Source organism: Drosophila miranda, chromosome 2 (genome assembly GCF_003369915.1).
Source record: "Drosophila miranda strain MSH22 chromosome 2, D.miranda_PacBio2.1, whole genome shotgun sequence".
Lineage (NCBI taxonomy): Eukaryota > Metazoa > Arthropoda > Insecta > Diptera > Drosophilidae > Drosophila > Drosophila miranda.
In genome coordinates, this window is record NC_046675.1 from 5746863 (window position 1) to 5772896 (window position 26034).

Here is a 26034-nt window from a genome sequence, read left to right on the forward strand (position 1 = left end):
GATTAATTCGAATTCTTTCACTTAATTTCCTTAACGTAAAGTTAAAGTTCCTTCGATGGAAGGGGGGAAAAAACAATGACACATTATGATCCTTTTCTTAAATTTAAAGTTCCTTCGATGGAAGGGGGGGAAACAATGATACACTCTGATCTTTTTCTTGAATTTAAATTTCTTTCAAAGGAAGGGGAAAAAAAAACAATAAGCTACCGTAATCTTTAAGGTATGGGCTATTCAATGACCAGTGAATAATTCTCCTCGCATTCCTTGTTGAAGCTGGTGATGAATTCCCGCAGTTTTGTCTCGTGCTCGACATTGTAAGAGGCTTGTAGCTGAGCTAAGGGCGAAAACTAAATTGACCGCCAACGGCGTTGTATGGGCAGCCATAGTCTCGCTGCTACAGGGGGTTTTGGAGTCAGGGGCTCTAAAACGGTGATCTGAAAGGTTGGCTCCCTCTGGGGGTGAGTTAGCGCTGATGGCAGTTGAAGAGAAAGAGGAGAAAGCGATGACATTCGAACGTCATCCAGCGGATCCGACCGGTCTCATAGTGGATGGGAGCGTGTCCATCTTCCTTTTGGAATTTGGATGTCGAGCGACCAACATCGCCCCGAACAGGCTCAGCAAAAATCATGAATGAAAAAGTTCCAAAGTCAAGAAAAGAATATTGTCAAAGCGCGAGTGGTATCCAGCAGCAGCAAAGCAAAAGTCGCGGGACTACGATAACTGAAGCTAGGTCGGCCACTGGGGCCAAGATTGACGGGTAAGAGGAACAAAAAGTGGGATACCACAGATCTTTCGGGGCCGAATACGTTAGACGGTTCTTTCTCCCTGCACTAGATTTGGCGCCTAGCAATTTGGGCTGGCGAAGCAGCGGCGCTCCAAGCAGCTGATCCGTCGCAGCACAGAGCGAGGGAGCAGAGACGCAGAAAAATTCAGAGAGGCTCGACCTTCGCGGGCAGCCGGATCGACGTCGGTGAGGCGGCGGCCACAAAGCGGGACGGTCGATAATCCGCGATAGCGGAAAGTGCAGCAAACGGTGAAATACGAACGGAGAAATAGGAGGAAAATCGCGCAAATCCTACCTAAACGTGCCGTATGCCAAATTAAGTTAACAAGGCCCAGTTAAGATCCGCAGGTTACATAGGGAAGGAAAGTGGTAGTGTGTTGTTGGAGTTCAAGACTCAGAGCTGCAAGGGTAATGCCCCAAAAAAATAAAGAGGGCGAGCGGAGCCAAAGGTGATGCGCGCATAGGCAGAGAGTGAAAGAGGGGGAGAGAGAGAACACGCAAGCAGCAAAGGCAGAGCCCAATAGGAGAGCGAGTGAGCTATAAAAACGCTCGCCAGCAACGGAGCCGAAGGGGGCTGGCGATAAGCCGAGAGAAGTAACATAAGTTAACATAAGATTAAGCAGAATAGTACCGAGCAGCAGAACAGCTATTTAAGTTTAGATATATATACATAAAAAAGAAATGCAGAAATGAAGAACAGCAGTGAGGGAGCATTGAGTAGGAAAAGAAGGGCAAGAGGAAGAGTGAATATGAAACTAAAACAAATCCATAAATAGATAACCTTCCATGCACAGATCAAAACAAAAAAAAATAACAAAAACCCATATGTTTATAACCGAAATGCAATAATAATACACCCGTACCCAAAATATCATATTAACCACAGTTTTGCAGCAACCATCAGAAAGCGCTTTCGACGGTGGATCCGCAGTAAAAGTGAGTTTATTTACTAGGTGTTTGATCACAATCATTTGGGCATGGAAGAAATTGTCTATGGGTGTTCCGACCAAATTGCCTTACCGATTCGTAGCCCGTAAGAATCAACATTTATATTCTATCTTTAAATTTTAATCTTTACCATTGCACATTTATTCAAATACTAGTTTATAAGTTTACCTGATCCTAGTTCAAGGGAACCAGGCCCAGGTAGCCTATGGGAGGGAACATATACCCCGTATTTTTATGTATAATTTAGTTCCAATAAATATCATTATAATGTTTAACTAAACCCTTCTTATGATCTCCCCTTCCAAACCCCTGTAGCGCGTGTCGGCACACCAAGGGGTCATGGCCGACAGATAGATGAATGGAATGGCATGACCAAGGTAGGGTGGGCCAGGGGTCCTCGAAACAGCTGAGGATCGTCCGTCTGTCTTTTAGGTAATCGTCCGTGTTATGTGGTCATTTGTAGTGAACTCTGTCCGGTGAAGTGTATGGCTTGTTTTTTTCTTGCACGTTAAATTTAAAATAAAGAAAGTAAAGGGCCTCGGACTATGACAATAAAACAACTCCACCCCCTTGCCGACGAGCCAGCAGCCGGAAACAATACGTGCCGGTCATAGCCGAGTAATACCATCTCGCCCAAGTACTCGTTACCCATTACAACATCCTTTCGGGGTCGTTTTTGTCGCGGTCCTGGACCTCTTTTCTTTGGAGATTCGACGATTCACCGACGACGGAGATTCGAGATTCGAAATAGTTTGTTTAATTTCGTTTATTAGAAATAATGTGCCAGAGATGTTAGTAATTCTGTGCGAGCTGCTTACTACCGATCAAAGATAAACTTGAGTCTTTGCGGCCCTGTTGGCTCAACTGGAACTTACTCCGAGTCAAAATTTTGAAGATGAGGCAAAAAGTCGTTGAAAATCATTTGGCATGGTCTGGGTCAGATGGGTCTTAAAAGTGGAATTATATATTATTGAGAGACGAAACAAAAATAAATCCTTTTAATAATGACTCCAGAAGATGTATACAACGACCCAAAGGCAAAGAATTCGACTTCCGGTACAAAAAGAAAATGGTTAAGAACGGAGGCCGATGTATAGTTATCTGAGGCTATTTTTCTTGGCATGGCCGGTACATCGCATAACTGATCATGTGATCCAATTCGGGTATAAAAACATATTGACAGACATTATACAACCTAATGCTGAGGAAAACATGCCCTTGAGATGGGTATTTCTACCGGAAAATGACCCAAAGCACACCTCAAAGGTGGTGAAGGCTTGGTTTACGGAAAAAAATGTAAACGTTATGGCTTGGCTAAGTCAGTCTCCTGACATAAACCCATTTGAAAACCTTTGGGGTGACTTAAAACGTCGAATTAGTAAAAATGCTTTTCGAAAAGAAAAAGGATTGTGGAGAATTTGTGCAAAAAACGTGGTGTGAGATTCCAGTGGAGACTTGCCGCAAACTTATTGCTAGTATGCCAAGAAGAATGGCCGAAATCATCCAAAATAAGTGTTGCTATATAGGATACTAGTAAAAGATTATAAATTATAAGAAAAAAGTGGACAAATTTTGATACGCTTTTAGTTTTTCGCTTTGTAGAATTGCTGTACTTATTATTTTGGCCAGCCCTTATTTATGATTTTAAGGTTTAATCGATCATAAAATATATATTTGAAATGAAAAATGCTTGTGATAAATATTTGTATAGTCTATTGTAGGTTAGAATATCCCTGACCAGGGATGCCTTTTGGCACGAACAGACGTTTCAGATACCAAATAAAAGACCTTCATAATCTGTGGACCCTGTAATGGGAATTTTAGATTTTTCATATTAAGGCAAAAGGCTATGTACCTTATATTTATGATAACTTTAATTCCTTTATTTATTAATTCCCTCAGAAATAGAATCGTAACGGGTCCAGATTCATCCATTTCACTATCTCTCGAGATGGGGATTTTCGTGTTGAAAAAAAAACCATTTGACCTAGATCACAAATTTTTTATTTTTATACTAAAGAATATAATCCAGATTTGGGTATCTCGCGTTAATTGCTCATCAAACATTAAGGTAAAAGTATGTATTTTATGTATTTGTATTGATATGCTCCAGAAATATACCGAATTTTCTAGATTCCCAAAACAAGCCGATTGTTGCGGTAGGTCAGATACTTGAACCTCGCAGATACTTTGGCCACAGGAAAAGTCGAGAAATTTCGTCGACCCTCTCTAACGAGTACAAGCTGTGCATGCTCTCTCTGCGGCCTCTGACAGCTGCCAAGACTCGTTGTCTCGCTCTGACGCACGCGATTCAGGGTAACATTCAAGATATTTCTAGAAGAGAGCTCTCGAATTTTCGAATGGAGAGCGGCCAGGTATAAATACAGCCGCCAGTTTCTCTTCGCAGCAATTCAATTCAAACAAGCGAAGAGAACACATCTCAAAAGTGAAACAAAGCGAGCTACCAAAAGCCAAAAAAACAGCAAAAAGCAAAGTAAACCATTTTGAAAAAACTCAAACTGAACAAAAGAAGAAACCATACGCATTGAGAAGAACAAACTACCTGCGATAGTAAAAGCAGAAACTAATACACGTTCCAGTGCATCTTAAACGCAGCCAGAAACCATAAACAGAAACAGAATGCCGGCTATTGGCATCGACTTGGGCACCACGTACTCCTGCGTGGGTGTCTACCAGCACGGAAAGGTGGAGATCATCGCCAACGACCAGGGAAACCGGACGACGCCCAGCTATGTGGGATTCACAGAGTCGGAGCGTCTGATTGGCGACGCCGCCAAGAACCAGGTGGCAATGAACCCGAAGAACACAGTGTTCGATGCGAAGCGCCTGATTGGGCGCAGGTACGACGATCCCAAGATTGCGGAGGACATCAAGCACTGGCCGTTCAAGGTGGTAAGCGATGGAGGCAAGCCAAAGATTGGCGTTGAGTTCAAGGGCGAAGCGAAGCGCTTTTCCCCGGAGGAGATCAGCTCGATGGTGCTGGTCAAAATGAAGGAGACGGCCGAGGCTTATCTGGGCCAGACCATCACAGACGCAGTCATCACAGTGCCTGCCTACTTCAACGACTCACAGCGCCAGGCCACGAAGGATGCTGGCCGCATCGCAGGCCTCAATGTGCTCAGAATCGTCAATGAGCCGACGGCGGCCGCGCTGGCCTATGGCCTGGACAAGAATCTGAAGGGTGAGCGCAACGTGCTCATCTTCGACCTGGGCGGCGGAACCTTCGACGTGTCCATCCTGACCATCGACGAGGGATCCCTGTTTGAGGTGCGGGCCACTGCCGGAGACACCCACCTGGGCGGCGAGGACTTTGACAACCGACTGGTCACACACCTGGCAGACGAGTTCAAGCGTAAATTCAAGAAGGATCTGCGCTCCAACCCTCGTGCTCTGCGACGCCTCCGAACGGCGGCCGAGCGGGCGAAGCGCACCCTCTCCTCCAGCACGGAGGCGACCATTGAGATAGACGCTCTGTTCGAGGGCCACGACTACTACACCAAGATGAGCCGCGCACGTTTCGAGGAACTGTGCGCCGACCTCTTCAGGAACACATTGCAGCCGGTGGAGAAGGCCCTCACCGACGCCAAGATGGACAAGAGCCAGATCCATGACATTGTGCTCGTAGGCGGCTCAACGCGCATCCCTAAGGTGCAGAGCCTCCTCCAACAGTTCTTCAACGGCAAGAGCCTCAACCTGTCCATCAATCCAGACGAGGCGGTGGCCTACGGCGCTGCTGTCCAGGCCGCGATCCTCAGTGGCGACCAAAGCGGCAAGATCCAGGACGTGTTGCTGGTGGATGTGGCGCCGCTCTCCCTCGGCATAGAGACTGCTGGCGGAGTGATGACAAAGCTGATCGAGCGCAACTGCCGCATTCCCTCAAAGCAGACCAAGACCTTCTCGACGTACGCCGACAACCAGCCCGGAGTGTCCATCCAGGTGTTCGAGGGCGAGCGCGCAATGACCAAGGACAACAACGCCCTGGGCACCTTCGAGCTGTCGGGAATTCCCCCAGCACCGCGAGGCGTGCCTCAGATCGAAGTCACTTTCGACCTGGACGCCAACGGCATCCTCAACGTCACTGCCAAGGAAATGAGCACGGGCAAGGCCAAGAACATTACCATACAGAACGACAAGGGCCGCCTATCCCAAGCTGATATCGACCGCATGGTGAACGAGGCAGAGCGCTACGCCGACGAGGATGAGAAGCAGCGCCAGCGCGTATCCTCGCGCAACAGCCTGGAGGGTTACGTCTTCAACGTCAAGCAGGCCGTGGAACAGGCCGGATCCGATAAACTGAGCGAGGCCGATAAAGCTTCCGTTCTGGAGAAGTGCAACGAGACCATCAAGTGGCTGGACATGAACACCACCGCCGAGAAGGAGGAGTTCGACCACAAAATGGAGGAGCTCAGCAAGCACTGTTCCCCGATAATGACCAAGATTCATCAGCAGGGCGCTGCGGCAGGTCCTGCGGCAGGAGCCAACTGTGGCCAGCAGGCCGGCGGATTTGGGGGCTTTTCTGGACCCACTGTCGAGGAGGTCGACTAAGGGACACTAGTAAGGAGCCGAAGCCATAGAGATATTTACATTGATGGATTTATTTAGAGTTCATTTTATGTTTTGAAGACTGACAAGAATTTTTTGTGGTTTTCCCACCTAATCATTCCTAGTATTGGCGAATAAATTGTTAGTTTTACGTTAGGAACAAATTGTAAATGTCTAAGTTAGTTATAAGTCTCAAATAAAATATTTATTTTACTGTTTAAAAGAAAAACATCAAGCTTTTGTGTGGGGTTTCTTCGTTATAAACTTTTTGCGAAATGAATTCAGTTTTATATTTTTGCAAGACGAAAGTTTCAAATCGAGCACGTTTTCTTACACTCGTAGATTGGTCAGAATATAGACGAGCTATTTACATGGAATGGATAGTATAATAATAAATTCACTCAGAATGTGTAATCGTATACGTATTACAGATATCGTTGGCGAGATTAATTCGAATTCTTTCACTTAATTTCCTTAACGTAAAGTTAAAGTTCCTTCGATGGAAGGGGGGAAAAAACAATGACACATTATGATCCTTTTCTTAAATTTAAAGTTCCTTCGATGGAAGGGGGGGGGGGGGGGTGGGGGGGGGAAACAATGATACACTCTGATCCTTTTCTTGAATTTAAATTTCTTTCAAAGGAAGGGGAAAAAGAAAACAATAAGCTACCGTAATCCTTAAGGTATGGGCTATTCAATGACCAGTGAATAATTCTGCACCTCCTCGCATTCCTTGTTGAAGCTGGTGATGAATTCCCGCAGTTTTGCCTCGTGCTCGACATCCTTTCGGGGTCGTTTTTGTCGCGGTCCTGGACCTCTTTTCTTTGGAGATTTGACGCTGTTATCACTCGAGTCCGGCTCGTTCTCCCCGTCCTCGTCTTCGGACGATCCACAGTCAATATACAGCACTTGGACGCGTTGCTTCCGCTTGCGCTTGGGTTTCTCCTTCACATAAGTGCGTCTGTGGGCCTGCAAAATAGTTAGTTTAATTTCGTTTATTAGAAATAATGTGCCAGAGATGTTAGTAATTCTGTGCGAGCTGCTTACTACCGATCAAAGATAAACTTGAGTCTTTGCGGCCCTGTTGGCTCAACTGGAACTAATAAAGCGTTTCAGTTTGGTTTTATCTAGCGCCAACCATTGGTCACGACGTTGTATACTGTGCGCAACGTCGACGAGTCTGGGCGCTTATCTTTCTATGCTAATAGGCTTTCTAGAACTTACCTTTGCGTCAAATGTTGTCTCCAGATCGGGCTCTGAATCTTTGAATAATCCAGTCGACTCGTCTGCAGCCAGTGCAGGTTGCCGTTTCGGCGGCTCCGACAACATGGTGGAGCACAGCACATCCCGAATGTCACGCTGTTGTGGTTGCAGCTCACCAAAACAATCGCCTGCACGGCGCAGCGGAGCGGTGGAAACCTGCGGCAGCTCTTTTTCCGTAGGTCGTAGCTGCTTAAGTCGCTGCAGTTTCTCGTGCAGCGTCACATTTTGAGGGGCGGAAGTAGAGCCCCTAGACTCGGCAGATTCATCCCCTTCGAGGAATTCCTCAAAGCCGAACAGATGGCCGGATTTACTAGGTGTGTGGACAGTCGTGTTCCGTTCTGTTCTGCGGCGTTTGTGGCTATTTTCCTCCTCCAAGAACTCATCGAACCCGAAAAACTGAGTAGCTGGAGAACTCGTCATTGCTGGTGTATTGGCTTTCGTGGGCGTTATGGCTGTCGTTTGGATATTCTTCTTCCACGATGGCAATACAACCACATCCAATACATTGATGTCTTTCAGAGGAGCACGTTCCTGCAGCGTCCGCCTTGGGTTTGGCAAATGTACAACGTTTTCAACGTTCTCCGCATCTTCCTGATCATTGGCTGTTGTCGGGGTTTTATGCGCAACAGTTGGTGGCAGATTTTCCTCGTTTGAATCGTTCGCGTTCGATCCCAGACTGTGCTCGTTCAAGGCCGGACAAATAGACTCTTCGTTGGGTGGATCCTCCACTAGTCCTGCTGCTGCTTCGTCTGGTACATAGACATGCTGGCGACGTTGAATATGATCGCTGGAATACGATGGCAACTGTGATGTGTTGAAACCGAATACAAATGTATTCGGCATGACTGATTCGTCAGATACTCGCCAGGGAGAGGCACCACCTGAAGGACTGGCCACCACAGTCTGTCGTGGAATCGGTGAAATTGCCGATGCCGTGACATTGCTACTTGGGCTCTTACGTCTGAGCGGTGTGCTCACAAATTTACGAGCCATATTCACCAGCTGGCGGCGTCTCTCTATAGAGTTTGTCGGATAATGTGTCTTAGTTTCATTGAGCAATACGGAACGGGCCAAATGGCTGTAGGCGCCGTCGTGTAAGGGTGGTGTGTTGGGGTGGTGTGTCGATGCATTCTGCTGGATAGAAAAGCGTGCCTGCGGAGAGCTATGCACACTCACTGATACTTGAAAAGGTCCAGCGTTGGGTGCTTCAGAATCACTGCTACCGATCACATCATTGTCGGGCTCGAGAATCGGCGACAGGGCCGCGGCCGCGGCCGCGGGCGCCAGAGGAATCCGTTTCTCTGGCGTGCCCTCTTTGGACTTTGAAGTTTCCAAGTTTTTCAGAGAGCATTGTCTTCGTTTACCCACTGGTCGAACCTTCTTCACGGGCTTGGCGCGTTGTCTGCCATCCTTTTTGGAGCGAATCATTACGCACGCCTTGCCGGCGCTTACCATCTTTTTGATTATATCAGCAGCAGGATCTTCGCGATTCTTGTCATCTTCAATCTGAGATTGGGAGAGAAACTCATAGACGTTGCGCGTGATGGAAGACCGTGATCGCGGCGGTGGCTGATCCCTGTGGAAGAACCGATGTTCTCGCTCAGCCTGCGTTGTTTTACTTTGCGCGGATGTGGCTGTCTCTGCTGGCTTAGCCAGGGGGATTCGTTTGATGCGAACACGTACTGGTGTTGTAGTTGTAGGCGGCGCGGAAGCCACTTTCTCTGCCGGCTTAGCCAAGGGGATTCTCTTGAGGCGCACTTGAACTGGGGATACAGTTGTAGGCTGCACTGGTGTCGCCGTCTCCACTGGCTTGGGCACAGGCAATTTCTTGATGCGAATGCGAAATGGTGATATAGTTGCGTCTGAAAAAATGTTATGGGTGATCACTTGTGATGGGCATAAATCGTACAAACAAAACATACTTGGTAAATTCGCGCCCGTGACGTTCACCTGTGTTCTGGACACGCACATCGTGGAGTTGCGATCTGGCTGAAAGACACTTGTGTCGCAGGCTCCAGCGCCCGCCTCGGGTGGATTGGTAGGGGATGGGATAGCATTTTGGCTCGAAATTGGCTCTTGGCTCGTTAGTATTGCATTTTCGTGGGGCTTAATGCGTTGTATTTTAACTACGCATCTTCGAAGGCGAGGCATTGAAGTCGTGGTGGCTGCCATTGTGCCGTGGATGACTCCCACTGCGTGGTTTGAGCAAAACGCGACTTGAGTTTGTTCCTGCTACCGCATTGGGTGCCAAAATGTATAGGTATTCGACCTTTTAACCATTTAGTTAGTGATTTTGTTTAGATCGCACGAAATAGTATCGGGGGTACAGCTGCCGCGTTATCAACTATGCGACGCGCTTGGCAACCCTGTCAGCGAGGGATGGAATGTCCATCGATAGACGCGAACGGTAGTATCGATAGGTGAAAAACAGATGATTGAAATCACGCCAGCCCTCGCAATGTGACGATAAATAAAAAAATAAATAATTAGCAAACTTCCAAATAATCCAAATTCCAAGTTCCTTGTACTACTACTTGCACCTGCCCATCGGACAAACGTCGACAGTGTGTGCGTGGTGTGTTATTGTGTATGTCGATCATAGTCATATTTTGGCCCCAAAAAATCGAGTGAAAGTTTTTTCATCTTTGTTTTGTAATTGTAAGTGTAAATCTCCCACCCACAATTACACTTGCCCCGCGCTACTGCTACTGCCACTGCCAATATTGAGTCAATATATTCACGCTAAATTCAAAGGCGCGGGCGAACAGCAGCTCGTGGCTGACAACAGTTTTCTTTCGACACTCTCTCAATAAAGTTAATTCGAATTGCAGTGCAGCCAGCAGTCGATGCAGCAGTCGATGTCTTGGATTTCTACATAAGGCCTTCCCTTCCTTGGATAGTTTTGCGCCAGGTACTGATACGACACGAAAATTAATCCAATCAGAAAGTAGCGCGGAAAAACAGTGCACCACCAGCCCCTCGTGCCCTCCCTCCCCTATCAAATATAGATGCATATGTATGTATGTACATACGGATGTACATGTACGAGTACATACAAATAGCAACAAATAAGTGCAAGCAACCCATTCCCAGGCCCCCTGAAGGCTATCTGTGACGAAAGTAAGAAAGAAATATAAACATCTCGGGCCAACAAAAAATGCACACGAATGAATATGTATAAATGTGTCTCTGTATCTCTGTATCCGTGGAATATGTCTCAGGGTCAAGGACATTTTGTAGCGTTTTGCTTGCCATTTGCGTTGTTTGACCTTATTAAACAAGTGAAATTATTTAATTGCCTCTCCTCTGCTCTCCTCTCTATCGCGAATTTAGAACGATTGCCACGGAACGGGGACAAAGGGCTAAGGGAGAAGGAGCGCGCGTACCAAGCACATAACTGTCCGGAGCAACTGCTGCGTCGCTGTGGCTGTTTCCGCGCACAAAACAATGTGCGATACCAAAGACGAGGCACAGAAATGGAAATGTGAAATCTGCACCTACGAAAATTACCCATCGTCACTGAAATGCACCATGTGCCAGGCCTCGAAGGCGCTGCTGAGCGAGGATATCTTTCGGTATGGCCTTGACACCACCCCTACCTTGAACCATTTACTTATGTACTCCCCTCCCTTTTGTAGGCTCAGTCCAGCGCAGGAGAGTAGCTCCATCCCAGAGGAGGCAGCGTCTGGGCTGGCTGCTGTCGAGCCAACGCCAACACCGACCTCCACGTGCTACACGATGCAGTCGCAGCAATCGCAGCAATCGCAGCAGCCCCAGTTGCGGCAGAGCAATGTTGTCGACAGCGAGAAGTGGGAATGCAAGGTGTGCACCTATCTCAATTGGCCACGTAGTGTGCGCTGCGTCCAATGCTGTACCAAACGCGGCGGCGAGGCCATGGAAAGCAGAAATGATAATGACAATGAGGCGGATGCTGATTGCGTCGATCGAGCTGGAGAGGCACTACACGCACTGCGCATCAGCGGCTCGGATACGGAACTCGTATCCACCAAAGACACGGCTGCGAGACAACAACAGAAGCAACAGTTAATAGGAGCCACTGCCTCCAATCGTCTCAGTCTCAGTCCCAGTCAGACCATCGACGATGCCACGTATCTGAACAATCTCGCCAATGCATCACACAACCAGTCGCCGAATAAAAGGCCTGCCAATCAACAACAACATCAACAGCACCAGCAGCAACAGCAACGGGACTCTTCTGTGGCTGTTGCTGTCCCGCTGCAGCCGAAGCATTGCTATGTGTCCAAGTGGGCGTGCAATGTGGGTTGTCCTAAAAACCTGTATTTAATAAGTATCCAACTAATTTGCAATCCTCTTGCAGTCGTGCACCTACGAGAACTGGCCCAGGAGCATCAAATGCTCCATGTGCGGCAAGACACGGGAGCGTGAGATAAGCGGATCACAAAACGACTTGCATGCCTCCTCCAGCCAGACCATCCAGGACGAGCATCAGAACGTAGACACCGTCAGCGTCAATAACTCATTCAATAAAAAGCACATTTACCAACTGGGTAAGGGATACAGCAACAGATAGAGCACGTCTTAAATTTACTAAACGTTCGCTTGCAGGTTCCTCGGAAACCATCAACAACTGTGATACGCTGCAAGAGCGGCAGGAACGGCGTCAGCGTCAAATCAGGCGACAAGTGGACTGGCAATGGCTGAATGCCTGCTTAGGCGTCGTCGAGAATAACTACAGCGCTGTGGAGGCGTATCTGTCATGTGGCGGCAATCCGGCCCGCTCACTGACCAGCAACGAGATAGCCGCCTTGAATCGCAACTCGGCCTTTGATGTGGGTCATACACTGATCCACCTGGCCATACGTTTCCATCGCGAGGAAATGCTGCCCATGCTGCTGGCTCAGATCTCTGGTTCGGGGCCAGGAATAAAGCGTGTGCCCTCTTATGTGGCGCCGGATCTGGCCGCGGACATTCGCCGACACTTTGCCAATACGCTCCGTTTGCGCAAGTCTGGCCTTCCCTGCCACTATGTGCAAAAGCATGCCACCTTTGCCCTCCCCGCCGAGATTGAGGAATTGCCCATTCCCATACAGGAGCAGCTGTACGATGAGCTCCTGGACAGAGATGCGCAGAAGCAGTTAGAGACGCCGCCGCCGGCTCTCAACTGGTCGCTGGAGATAACGGCACGTCTCAGCTCGCGGATGTTTGTCTTGTGGAACCGCAGTGCTGGCGATTGCCTCTTGGACTCGGCCATGCAGGCCACATGGGGAGTCTTCGATCGCGACAATATCCTTAGACGTACGCTTGCCGACACACTGCATCAGTGTGGACATGTGTAAGTGAAGAGTAATGGGAGTGGAGAAGCAGGCTTTCGCTCACCCTTGATCGTCTGTTTTCAGGTTCTTCACGCGCTGGAAGGAGTACGAAATGTTGCAGGCCTCCATGCTGCACTTTACTCTGGAGGAATCGCAGTGGGAGGATGATTGGAGCACACTGCTTTCGCTGGCTAGCCAACCAGGCTCATCTCTGGAACAGTTGCACATTTTTGCGCTGGCGCACATCCTTAGACGTCCAATTATTGTTTATGGCGTTAAGTACGTGAAGAGTTTTCGTGGTGAAGACATTGGATATGCGCGTTTCGAAGGTGAGCAAACATTATATCTATATGAATTACATTTTTCTAGCCGGAGCTGCCTGCATTTCAGGTGTCTACTTGCCTTTGTTCTGGGATCAGAACTTTTGCACCAAATCACCCATCGCCCTGGGCTATACACGCGGTCACTTCAGCGCCTTGGTGCCCATGGAGCCGTTCACACGAATCGATGGGCGTCGTGACGATGTTGAGGATGTCACCTACCTGCCACTGATAGACTGCGAGCTCAAGCTCTTGCCCATACATTTTCTCACACAGTCGGAGGTGAGAATGCAACTGAAAGATCTGTAAAGAAGAAACTGATTCGTTAATTTCTTTGACAGGTGGGCAATGAGGAGTCAATGATGCGCCAATGGCTGGATGTTTGCGTAACTGATGGCGGTCTGCTTGTGGCGCAACAAAAATTGGGCAAACGTCCCCTTCTTGTGGCACAAATGCTGGAGGAATGGCTGAATCATTACAGACGCATTGCGTAAGTATGTCTTGATTAATGGCCAATGTAATCATGCTGATTTTTGTGTTGTCACTCGCCCCTCCCCCCACGCAGACAAGTGATAACTGCGCCGTTTGTTCGTCGCCCACAAATAACACATTACTCCAGCGAGGGAGACTCGGATGAAGAATAGATATTGCACACACACACACACCCCATAAATAAACAATAAATATTATTGTCTCTTACTTATTCTTTTACCGAATCGGTATCGTATCAGTGACGAAGTTCAAGAAGAGTTTTGAAGTGCAGAGATCCTACACATTTGCAGTTGGAGTTGAAGTTAGCTAATGGAAACTATAGAAAATACGTACACATATGCATACAGTTGAAATTTGTAGTTGTAACTAATTTGAAAGAAAAACTAAAGGTTAAGAAACAAAATACGAAGACAGTACAGACACATTCATTGTCGGTAGGTATATCATATCCGTTCCCAATTCAACGTTTGTTGATTTTAGTCAAATTTATTCACATTGGGTCGATGCGGCGTACGATTAGACCATATAGTAAACGAAATTGAAGCTAAACATACACACACACACTGGTAGATCAAATTACACTTATACAATAATCTGTAACAATCCATTGGGTGCAATCTAGTGCAGGGCCGAAACTGAAAGTGAAGAAGAAACATATACACAGTACGTATGCAGTAAATACCATATAGGATACCTATGTATGCACATGCTAGATGATCCCTCATCTTGTGTGCATCGTATGTATGTTGTAACTTATTCGAAATCTCGATGTACTATTAAATTTTAGCAAGTGGTAAAACAAACACGATCACAATAATGTGGGTGAATATGAAAGTTTCTTATAAGCGTCATTGAAAAGTTTATTGATAGTTTTTAAAACACTTTTTGGAATTATTATGAAGCATTATATACATTCATGCCTATACATAAAATATATTTAATTATATATATATACATATATATATACTTAACATATACATATAGAGATCCTATGGTTCCAGAAAGATTGAACAAGGGCCAATAACATAATGAATTTTATTGTAACTGTATAAAAGGAATTTTATCTCATTATAATTTTTGTTGGTAATGTTATAACTATTATCATTATAATAACTTCTAAGAATGCTTATTGTGCAAATGTACACGCGAAGCGCATGAAAAACAAAACACATATTTAAATAAAAAGTTTTAAGTAAAGATTCAAATGAAAAAAACATAGGCTGTCTTTTATATCCGTAGCCTTGACCATTTGTGTTCTATGACCAGTTTTTCACGATTTCTAAAACCGATTTTGAAGACCGTGTGGGCGTCTCGATCCCCAAAAAAAGGGCACTCTAGTCAAGTATTCGAAGTGCTTGTATATCCGAAATCTTTGACAAAAGGAAGAAGCAGAGTGGAGCTCGATGCTCATTCCCTGTATCGTCCTGGAGGACGAAGAGGTTCTTCTTTTCGGCCACCTCTTCGACCCACAGTTTGCCCACCAACTCGAGGTCCCTCCATCGAAGACAATCGAGAATCCAACATCGCCGTTGTGTTTGCAGTCGACGGTGTATGATTCGTGCTTCCGCCTTCCTCATCTGGTACCATGTCTCCTTAAGACCGTGGGAGGCGTCGGCTGCGGTACCCACCAAGCGATACCACTTCACATTGTAAGAGTCCTGAATCTCGATCGGGTGACAGCGGGTACTCATGAGTTTTTAACATAGTAACAGGCGATGAATCACGGCGGTAGGAAATTTAGAATTTGGGAAAACTATGAAGATAAGTTCTGAGTGGTACACAGCCGTTTTGTGGCCGGAAGTTGTCCAAGAACTGAGTAAAACAACGTCGCCCCCTCAACAGATTTTTTGACCACCCAAAATATTGAATCAAGGGGTTATCTAACTTGCAGAAATGTTCTCAAGGCCTTCATTTTGCCTGTTATCGTCCTACAATATATTTTTTAAATCAAATTGTTAGGCTATGCTACGAAGATATATGTACATATATTCGATTATTTATATTTCCAGAATTTTAAAAAAGATCTCTTACCAATCTTATGAGGATTTCTAAAGCATATTTTGAATTCCTTTCTCTAGTGCGGCACTGCTATTCGATTATACAACCGGGGGTGATCGATTGTTAAAAAGTATCTGCAAACGGAAGCGGGCTCGTATCTGAGATACATGTATCCGTCTCTAGAAACGGCAGTGTTTTTCGACTATTACCATCGATAGGACTGTCAATCGGATGTAATCGATAGATAAAAAGTATCTTCAAACCGAGGCGGCTCGTATCTGAGAGATACACTCGTTTCGTTGCTGCCGTCGGTGCTTGGTGCTGGTGCGGTATTTTTCTGGTCGCAGCTCCTCCGTTTGAAATTGTGTCGCATGAAAAGCATATAAAACCACCATTTTTCACTGTGATCTTTGTCGGCAAAAGGAATTTGTGAATCTAAAAAGCAGAACAAGCATCTGAATCCGAATCGAGTTGAAAGTTCGCGTTAAGCACACCACACCACACCCACACACGCGCACTGTGCCCGCTACGTAGATATTGCGAATGCATACGGCGAAAGATACAAATAGAAAAAATCTAAGCAGAAGGAAAATTTTGTTAGTGAAGTGAAGAGGAAGTAGTGGTGACCTGTGCCCGTGTAGTTGTGCTTTCCCCGTGCGTGTCGTCAGTGTGTGTGCTCGTGTGTGCGTGTTTCTTTCCCTCCCCCATTTTGCAGGCGCAAGTGCGAAGAGCATAGCAGTATCTGTATCTCGCTATGGGTAAGTTATCTGGCCATACACTGTCCCTCTCTCTCTCTCTCTCTCTCTGCCTCTCTCTCCCTCTGTGTGTTGTGCTTGTGTGTGTGTGTCTGCGCAAAGCCATCGAAAGAGGGTGGTGGTGGGCCGTGGGCCCTGCTGCTTCTCAGATAGAAGCTGATGGCATTATCGGTATTAGTGACAGACTATGGCAAGGTATCCGAGAATGGGAACGAAACTACATAGCCTGCGACTACCGTTAATCAATATTCGTCAGCTGGGAATCCGTACTATACGCTCGAAGTTGGGGGGATCTTTGGGCACCTCTCTCTCTCTCTCTAGCTCACACATACCCCAGCATATACCCTCTCACATGTGATTGGCACGGTCTGGGGTCTCGTCCACGTCCACTCCCTATTTTATTTCTCAGCTGCGACGGCGATGACGTCATTTATTAGTTGTTGTAAGAACAAGTTTTATTTTTTGCCATGCCGTCGTTCCGTCGTTCTATCGTTCTGTCGCTTTGTCGGCCATCGACTGCTGCGCCCCAAATCGACGTGTGATATCGGAGATGGGAGAACCGAAGGAGAACGAAGAAAAAAACCTGACCGAATAAACCTCAGCGTGCTTGTGCATGCAACTGCAATTACACACGATACCGTTAGGGTGTCCCCCGCCGTTCCGTCGTGAGAGCGCCGTCATAGCATACCTGTAAATCTACCGTTGAATCTGGCGCTGAATGAGCTTTTTCTATGGCTTTCAGTGCATGAGGCGAGCCCTACTATGTTAGCATATACCGTTGGTTCTCCGACTCTCCCATGCTGTGATTAATTACTCGACAATCCGTCCGTCTCGTCCCTCTGGCCTGGCCCTAATTGAGTTCATGTGCTGCCGCTGCCGCTGCGGCTGGGGCTGGGCGGGAGCCACTTGTAGTTGTATGCGTGCCTAAAATGCCTAATTGACTTGGACTTCGGTTCGAGGAGTCGCTTCGGATCGCATTGGAGACCGGAGTGGGGAGACCGGACCCCATAATGTGCACCGCCGTTCGTCGCTCTCCACGCAAAAGGCTCAACAATAGCCATATAGACTCCAGCAACAACTGCTCAACATGAACATGAACTCATGACAGGCGCACATTGACTTGCATGGGGTTTCCTTTTTAGCTGGTGCTCAAATGAAAACGAAAGGGGCAAAACCAAACGAGTTGCCTCAGCCGCCGCCGCCGCCGCCACCGTAGCCCCCTTATTCATTTAGGGGCTCTTTCTCATTTATTTACCCGTTGATTTGTTCGTGCACGAGTGGTGTGGTGCATTCGCCTGCATTTCATTTCATTTCCCATTTCCCAGGCGGGGTTATATAGGTCAGAGCACTTGCATAGAAAGTGGCATCTTCTGTTGTGTTGTCGTCTTCAGGCACGGCAACTCTTTCAGCCTCCCCCCCTCCCTCTCTCTCACTCGACTAATTGAATGCTATTTTTGTGGCCGCAGCGTCATCGTTTGTGTGTGTGGGTGTGTATGTGTGCCGAGCAGGCGGCGGCTCTTTTCACTTTTCGTCTAATAAGCATACAGGAAGCACTTTCAAAATGATCTCTGAACCAGCCTTACGTACTCGTACTACCCGTACTCGTAGAAACCACACAGTGCGGTGCGTCGTCAGGTAGCACAGCATAAAATAACACTTTGCAAAGCAATTTAAATTTGATGAGTAATGCGGAGAGCGTATAAAATACACACTCGTACGTATCTCTATATTTTTTTGTGTATATATTATGTTGTTGCTTTTCTCCACAGAACCATTTGCGGGAGTGGGAAGGTGTGGGCGTGGAATGCATGAGCGAGAGATGTTTGCTTTCGCTCTGGGGATTATTTATTGTTTGGCTGAAAAACACGCTCTTTTCCAGTTGGAACGTATTGTTGTGCCGCCACGACCCGACTCTAATCCCCAACAGGCTTCACCTGTTTCCGCAAACTGCCTTGACCTGCATTGTCCTCGACATTTTCCCGGGCACAGACTGTCAAGGATTTGACGACGCACTTGCTCGGTGCGCAATCTGCTGCATGTCATGACCATGACATGGGAGGGTTTCGCTTTCATTCGTTCTGTTTAAGGTTAGGGATGTTCAGGCTTTTTGGGGCGCGGCTAAAATTTAATTCGAATATTCACTCTGCCATGCAGACTGACCTTTCGACACAGAACCGTATTTGTGGAATAGAATCGAATCGTATGGGGTCTGTGTTTGCCTGTTTGCCTGAAACGTGAGGCGCGACTTTAACCTTGGACTTGCCCCCTGGCTGCTGCTCTGCTCCGCTCTTGTTGCCGGACGGGTTTTTGGGCTGTTTTGTTTGTATTTCAAATGCGGAGTGCCTCCACTCCACTAACCAGTTTGTGAGGCACATGCTCCGGCTGCTCTGCCACAACTCCGAAATAATCATAAAAAAAAAAAACAGCTCCGTGTTGTCGCTGGCGCTACAGACGCCGCCGATGACATCATCGGGTGGCACTAGGCACTACTACACCAGCAACAAAACATCGCCGCTCCGCTCCGCTCTCCTCTCTGTAATTATAATAAAAATGAAAATGTGCGCTCAAACTTTTATGATACTAACTAGGCGGCAACTTGTCGCGACTCTCTCTCTCTCTATCCCTATCTGTGTCTGTTGCATGAAAATGTAATTTTCACATTGAAATTGTTTAGAGTTGGGTCTGTAATTATCATGGATCTGCTAATACGAGCGGAAAACACTGAAAACCCAATAAACAAAATGCCAAAATCAATATGCAAATCCCAGTGTGTGAGGGATTGCATAATAAACAGTCAGACAACAACATAAATGAAATTAATTGAAACGAAACACGTACACACAAAATTTAAACAAACACAAATACACACACACACACACACTATTTAATACATATATTACTTTCAACGGAAGTCCAAGCTAGTGACGAAAGCCACAGCACCGTAAAACCCAATTGTACACCAAATACGAGTTAACTGTATTATCAGATGTTCGGACATTCTAATTGGACGACTTACTCTCTTGGTCTCTGTTTGCGTCAACGAACATACAATAATGTACTATACAGATTGGATCATACATATGTACCTATATGCCTGATATTCCCCACCAAAAATATGGGGCTTAATAATGTCAACGACTTTTTATTGATTTTATTACTCCCTTCGAAGCACACACCAAGGATTGTTGCCATTTCCCTTGGGTATTTCTTCAATGAAAGTTCATTCACCGGACTCCGTTTCGGTTATTTTTAGTTACTAAAAGTTTTACCAATTTGTACATAATTTATTAAGTTTCAACTTTATTCCAGTGCTTTCCGCACTAGACCAAACATTAAGCATTCCAAATTCTAGATTAGAAGCGATACCTATAAATACAAACAAAGATAACTGCTGAATGCGGCATATTCCTTTTACCATATTAACAGTAAAAACTTTACTGGAGAACTAATTCATGGTTTTCTTGTACGCTTGGAGTTGTGGATACCAAGAAACTAAATAAGAAAAACTGTACAGGAATTTTTGTATGCGATAACAGACCATATACGTCACAATAATTATAAAAGCTAGCCAGTCGCCGCACAAACACTCACCTTATCGATCATTTATACCGAAAAACCCACAAAACGCAGACAAAAGGGGGGAAAAAACAGAAATACAAATCAACAAAGAGAAAGAGAGAACAGAGAACGTTACAACTGGTTGGTTTTGGATCTGTTGGATATATGTACGATTTAATCAACCGCTCACTGGGGCCCCGCCGGTCGACTGCTGGCTGGCAAGAAACCGGCCGACTGGTAGATCAACATCAACCCATCATCAGTCATGGCCAACAATTTGTTTCGTTACGTTTTGTGTGATGCCGTCATGGCTTTGAGTCTGGGTCTGGTCTCCCCTCCGACAGGCAGATCGCTGTGAGAACCGTATAATTCTGTTCGGTTTGGACACACATAAATATGAATATTTGTGTATTACGCAATGCTCTCTGATAGATAGATAGATAGAACAAGCCCAGTCACCAGTCAACCGAAAGCTTATCTGTGTTTACATTCACAAATAATCTGAGTGCACTTCTAAGAATCGCCACAGCAATGTTTAGAATCGATTCTAAAAATTCTTTTCAAATAATGTATGTAGTTCTGAAAATATATCTGCACATGTGGTAGAGTGGAGTGACTGACAACTGTTCAGATACATATAATATATATATGTAGATACATGTCAGATGTATTTAACCTGTTCCACTTGTCTAGAGTGCGCTTGCACACTTGTGTGTACATTAATGAACAGTGAAAATACATATACAATACTTACAGTGTAGAGTGTACCGCCCTTGGCCTTATCAATGATAAGATTAATTGTTTGCCTAGCGCATGAGTCATGCCACCTTCAGAACCAGATATCTGGTTCAAAGAGTTTGCCTCGACTGACTACAGCTGTCAGTAGCATAAAACTAAAGGGATATATCTTTCCATATATGATTCCCATACAAAATGAACATACACATACGAATATATATCGTTCAAACGGGGCTTTCAAACGGTACCGGGCCTGGGGCCGTGCCCGGCCAAACGGAGCAAGGTTGGAGCATTATCGCATCACATGCATATGACATCAGCACTGCTTTGCCCGACGGAATACGTAATCTGGACGGCTACGACGGTTGGTAGCGTCGACTGAATGAATTGGATTAGAACCGAACCGAACCGAGCCACAGCGATAATATATTCCTAATCGAATCTGCAATACAATAATCTCTATTCGATGTTTTCTCTTTGTTTTGCTTGCAGGTAAACAAAAAATTTACTGTGCAAAATGCACGAAAAAGTGCTCCGGCGAGGTGCTGCGCGTGGCCGACAATCACTTCCACAAGGCCTGCTTCCAGTGCTGCCAGTGCAAGAAGTCCCTGGCCACCGGCGGATTCTTTACAAAAGACAGCGCCTACTACTGCATACCGGACTACCAGCGGCTGTACGGCACCAAGTGTGCCACGTGCCAGCAGTATGTGGAGGGGGAGGTGGTCAGCACCATGGGCAAGACGTACCACCAGAAGTGCTTTACGTGCTCCAAGTGCCAGCAGCCGTTCAAGTCCGGCAGCAAGGTGACCAACACCGGCAAGGAGGTCCTTTGCGAGCACTGTGTGTCGGGCGGTGCTCCTGTTTCGCCGACACGACAAAAGACCGTCTCGTCGCCAGCACCGCCAGCGGAGAGCCCCACCCGGGCCACCGCCCACCAGCAGCTGACCGGCGGCGTTGTCTCGCACAAGGCTCACCTGAAGGAGGACTACGATCCCAACGACTGTGCCGGTTGCGGGGAGCTGCTGAAGGAGGGCCAGGCCCTGGTCGCTCTGGACAGGCAGTGGCATGTCTCCTGTTTCCGCTGCAAGGCCTGCCAGGTGGTCCTCAACGGCGAGTACATGGGCAAGGATGCCGTGCCGTACTGCGAGAAGTGCTACCAGAAGGGTTTCGGCGTGAAGTGCGCCTACTGCAACCGCTTCATCAGCGGCAAGGTGCTGCAGGCCGGCGACAACCATCACTTCCATCCAACATGCGCCCGCTGCACCAAGTGCGGCGATCCGTTTGGTGACGGTGAGGAAATGTACCTGCAGGGCAGCGCCATTTGGCATCCACGCTGCGGCCCCGGACCCTCGGAGTCCGGCATAATACTGAACGGCGGCGGGGGCAACACGTCGGTAGTTGGCGGCGCCTCCAATGGCAACTTCACAGACACCGAGTGTGATCGCATGAGCTCCAGTGCACTGAGCGAAATGGTATGTACGGGCAGATCCAATAGCTATACTTGGCATCCTCGGTAGCCGGTTTCCGGTTTCCGTAACCGTAACAAAGCGATACCAACACAAAAGCGGCTGCTGTTCTTGCTACTAATTCGAATGCTCCGCACACTATACATATATGGCACCTATACTATACCCCACACTGTTCACTTTGGCAGAGGTGAAAGATCAGATTCTGATCAGAGATCTCTGCACACACAGCAATTGATTATTATTTGATTTTATAATTTCTTTTGTTGCATTTTAGTTCACTTTATTTTGAGCTTGCGTTTTTTATTTCTGTTCGTTTTCAGTACATCCGCTCCAGAACACCGAGTATAAATGGTTCACTTTATTCCTCTAGCCGCAAGGTTTGTTTTATGATTTTTATGATTTCCCATTTGTTTTTTTTTATCATTTTGAATACTAAAATCTTTAATCACGGCACTGCATGCAACCCCCAATCGCAAAAGAAATCCCTGACTCATAATCTGATGTGTACTTTTTCAGCATTACCGCACCGTAAGCCCTGGTCTGATACTCCGCGAGTATGGCCGACCGATCGGTGAAGATATATCGCGCATTTACACCTACAGCTATCTGACGGATGCACCGCATTATCTGCGCAAGCCGATCGATCCGTATGACAAGACGCCACTATCGCCGCACTTTCACAGGCCAGCATCGTATGCGACGACCAGCAATGCGGGCTCGGTGGCTGGCAGTCGGCCGCCATCGCGTCCTCATTCCCGGACGCGTAGTGCCATGAAGGTCCTGGTGGATGCCATACGGTCGGAAACGCCACGTCCCAAAAGTCCCGGCATGAACAACGAAGAACCCATTGAGCTGTCGCACTATCCGGACGCCAAGAAGCCGTTGCCAGGCGAGCAGCCGAAAATCGAAAGGGATGACTTCCCAGCACCGCCCTATCCCTACACTGATCCGGAGCGCAGGCGACGCTACAGCGACACCTACAAGGGCGTGCCCGTCTCGGATGACGAGGACGAGAATGTCCAGAACGGCAAGCAAACGAATGGCAATGCCAAAAATGACGAGGAGCAAAGGTAGGTAACCAAAAAAGAGAAGAGAAAAGTCATTAAACCTTTCTGTTTGGAACACAGACGCCTTCAACGCGAGGCCGCGGAACTGGAGAAGCTCAACTCGGGCATTGGCTCAGTCATTGCCAAGGACCTTAAGGAGCACGCCAAGCACCGAAAGTGGAAGCAGAACAACCTCGATCCTCGCAATGCCTCGCGCACGCCATCAGCCTCAAAGGAGCCGCTCTACAAGTTGAGGTAGGTCCTGGGGCATAAGCTTATCGGCATTGCTTTGATTCTGTTGTGCCCTTTTGCAGATACGAATCCCCCATCGGGGCATCACCATCACGCCATCTGGACTCACAGAAGCCCTTCTATGAGGATGAAATGTTCGATCGGTCCACAAGCTATCGCGGCTCGCTGGGCAAATCGCTGGGAAATGCGCCCAGCTACAATGGTAATCGTCTAGCCGTAGCACTTATATTCTAGTCTCGTACTCGTTTGTTAGGGTGTGATATGATTTCGATTCGATACTATATATAGCCAATTACGTTTATAGCCATACATTCCTATCGATCGCCGCCAAAGCCCGGATACGGATTCAAAACGACTACTCTGCCCTATATACGCAATGGCTACAGCTCAGTAAGTGCTGCCCCGTGGCTAGATCCTACTCTCCGGTGCTGGGTACTCATTAGTGCTGTGCTGTGCTGTGCTGTGCTGTAGCTCTCTTAATATACTCGTACACATATTTGGCGGTCTAAACACTCTTTTAACCACCCATAACACTTGACTTTTAACCTTAACCTGTGGCTGACTGCATTCGTTTGTGTCTTTCTCATCCTTTACTTGTTGCTGCTGTCGGCTGCCCCTCCTCATGGATGGATGATCCCATGATCCTGGTGGCCCCGTTGCATAATTAACAAAAAAAAAACATTTTGAATAACATCTCAACTGGTTGGTTGGTCTGCTGCTTCCTTGTGTGTCTAAACCTATAATTCTATGCTATCCAAAAATGTCTCTCTGTGTGTATGCCTTGTTGCCTTGAAACGCGTTCCCCAAACAACACAAACAACCCCATACCATCGAACACTGATCATGCCACACTAAACTAACCAAAACTGTACTCGAACATTTGCATCATCCATCCAATCCAACTACTCGTACTACTACTCTGCTCAGTGGTGAGCGCCCTGCGTCATGTACCCAAACCTGGATACGGCCTGGCCCCACGATCTCACACATTCAGTTCCACAACATCTGCCGCCGCCACGATGCATGGTGCCACTACTGTAAGACTGCTTTCGTTGTCGTTGTAACGTTGTAACCTTGTTGTACTCGTAATGCCATAGACCTTATAATTTTTTATGCCATTTATATCTTGTGTATGCGTATGATCGGCATTCTGTTTTTTAGTTCTATCGCCTTGCACTTATCTATGGGTTTTTCCTGTTTATGCATGATCCTTTCATATACCCGTATAAAGAGATTAAATTTGTATTTTGTTTTGATTTTAAACAGGATTTCTCTTATGGAGGACTGGGCGACAAAACGCACAGCACAGATCTGAGCTGCGGCAAATCGGAAGGTAAGTTCTGGGGGATTCCATATGTCCTGCCTGATTCCTGCTAATTATATTTTTGTTGTTTTTTGTATAGCTTCTGTGGACTCGATCACCGAGGGAGATAGACGGGCCTTAATGGGCGGCGACATGCCCGCCTCGAGCACATATTCAGGTGCACTCTCGTACCACTATCCCCAGGCGGGACTCATTCGACGAAGTCTGCCCAATATGGCCCACTCGATGCTGGTGCATGAGCCAGCCAAGATCTATCCTTACCATCTATTGCTTATCACAAACTATCGACTGCCTTCGGACGTTGATCGCTGTAATCTAGAGGTAAACGCCAGTGTACTTCCTTTACCTTACGGATACTTGATAATCCCTTGTAATATCATCCGCAGCGTCATCTGTCGGACATCGAGTTTGAGCACATCTTGCAGTGCGTCAGGTCAGAGTTCTATCGCCTGCCCCAGTGGAGGCGCAACGAGCTGAAGCGGCGGGTGAAGCTTTTCTAAGCGGACGAACGCTGCAGTTCAGGACAGGATCTTCACCTGCTGGATAGAGGAGGCTGCTTGCGACGAAACCAAAATAATACATTTTACCTTAAAAGAAAGGAAGAAACAACAAATTAATGGGAAACTATGCTAATTTCACAGCCAGTTTTGAAACACGCTTTAAATAGTTGATGCAAGTGAAGCTGAAACTAAAACTAAATTTAAACAGTTACAATGCGAAACGGAACGGATCGGATCGGAATGGAGCGGACAGTTTATTTTTTTAAGAATTAGTTGCGCCTATAGAGAGAAGATTGTAACTAAAAGGAACACAACACTAAGGAAAACAAAATCCCAAATAAATACGAAATGTATACAGATTTCAATTAGTTAAAACATTGCATGTCTGGCATGAAAGCTTTTTATACACAATGCAGCTGCATATTTTTTTTGTAATTGGATTCGTTTGCTAAATTACATTATTTACTTCAAAATGAAAAACACGTTCAAGGGCTAGAGAAAATCAACCGATAAGCATCAAAGAAAGAAATAAATGTACCTTCAGCAACGTTTACACAGCAACAAAAGGCGCTAAAAGAACAGCCAGCCAATTGTTGCATGTGCGGCATCAAAAAAGAAACGCTAAACCATTATACAAGTTTTATTTATTACTAAATATTTTATTTATTTATTTAAATAGAATATGTCAAAGAATAAACCAGAGATAATAAAACCAGGACAAAAGCAATGT

General features: G+C 46.6%; 4 protein-coding genes and 1 non-coding gene across 13 annotated transcripts; 3 read left to right on the forward strand and 2 right to left on the reverse strand.

The window, feature by feature from the left end:
• Positions 1–212: 212 nt before the first annotated feature.
• LOC108154239 (protein dalmatian) lies at positions 213–9929 on the reverse strand. 2 transcript variants are annotated; one of them, XM_017284472.2, is made up of 4 exons: positions 9481–9929; positions 7520–9420; positions 6998–7264; positions 213–239 (listed from the first exon to the last, which is right to left on the reverse strand). In XM_017284472.2, the coding sequence occupies exons 1-4, from the start codon at positions 9728–9730 to the stop codon at positions 228–230; spliced, it is 2430 nt and encodes an 809-aa protein (XP_017139961.1). In that variant the 5' UTR covers positions 9731–9929; the 3' UTR covers positions 213–227. The 2 variants fall into 2 exon arrangements, with proteins under 2 accessions (XP_017139961.1, XP_017139960.1); XM_017284471.2 differs by lacking the exon at positions 213–239 and having other exon boundaries at positions 6333–7264; positions 9481–9928.
• Positions 946–14685, forward strand: LOC108154241 (ubiquitin thioesterase trabid). Of its 2 annotated transcripts, XM_017284473.2 has the most exons (10): positions 9996–10216; positions 10390–10469; positions 10892–11133; positions 11197–11836; positions 11898–12087; positions 12146–12872; positions 12937–13181; positions 13243–13454; positions 13514–13662; positions 13738–14685. In XM_017284473.2, the coding sequence occupies exons 3-10, from the start codon at positions 11006–11008 to the stop codon at positions 13814–13816; spliced, it is 2370 nt and encodes a 789-aa protein (XP_017139962.1). In that variant the 5' UTR covers positions 9996–10216; positions 10390–10469; positions 10892–11005; the 3' UTR covers positions 13817–14685. The 2 variants fall into 2 exon arrangements, with proteins under 2 accessions (XP_033245007.1, XP_017139962.1); XM_033389116.1 differs by lacking the exons at positions 9996–10216; positions 10390–10469 and adding an exon at positions 946–1720.
• Positions 4211–6402, forward strand: LOC117187121 (major heat shock 70 kDa protein Ba-like). Its single transcript, XM_033389118.1, has one exon. The coding sequence runs from the start codon at positions 4373–4375 to the stop codon at positions 6296–6298; it is 1926 nt and encodes a 641-aa protein (XP_033245009.1). The 5' UTR covers positions 4211–4372; the 3' UTR covers positions 6299–6402.
• LOC117187606 lies at positions 7325–7486 on the reverse strand. Its single transcript, XR_004472261.1, has one exon.
• Positions 14686–15936: 1251 nt separating the features above from the next.
• LOC108154238 (actin-binding LIM protein 3) lies at positions 15937–26031 on the forward strand. Of its 7 annotated transcripts, none has more exons than XM_017284469.2 (10): positions 15937–16420; positions 21206–22185; positions 22503–22559; positions 22699–23252; positions 23310–23483; positions 23543–23682; positions 24408–24517; positions 24747–24813; positions 24884–25125; positions 25191–26031. In XM_017284469.2, the coding sequence occupies exons 1-10, from the start codon at positions 16417–16419 to the stop codon at positions 25302–25304; spliced, it is 2442 nt and encodes an 813-aa protein (XP_017139958.1). In that variant the 5' UTR covers positions 15937–16416; the 3' UTR covers positions 25305–26031. The 7 variants fall into 7 exon arrangements, with proteins under 7 accessions (XP_017139958.1, XP_017139955.1, XP_017139954.1 ...); XM_017284466.1 differs by lacking the exons at positions 15937–16420; positions 24408–24517 and adding exons at positions 20894–21077; positions 23785–23870; XM_017284465.1 differs by lacking the exon at positions 15937–16420 and adding an exon at positions 20894–21077.
• The last annotated feature ends 3 nt before the right edge of the window (positions 26032–26034 follow it).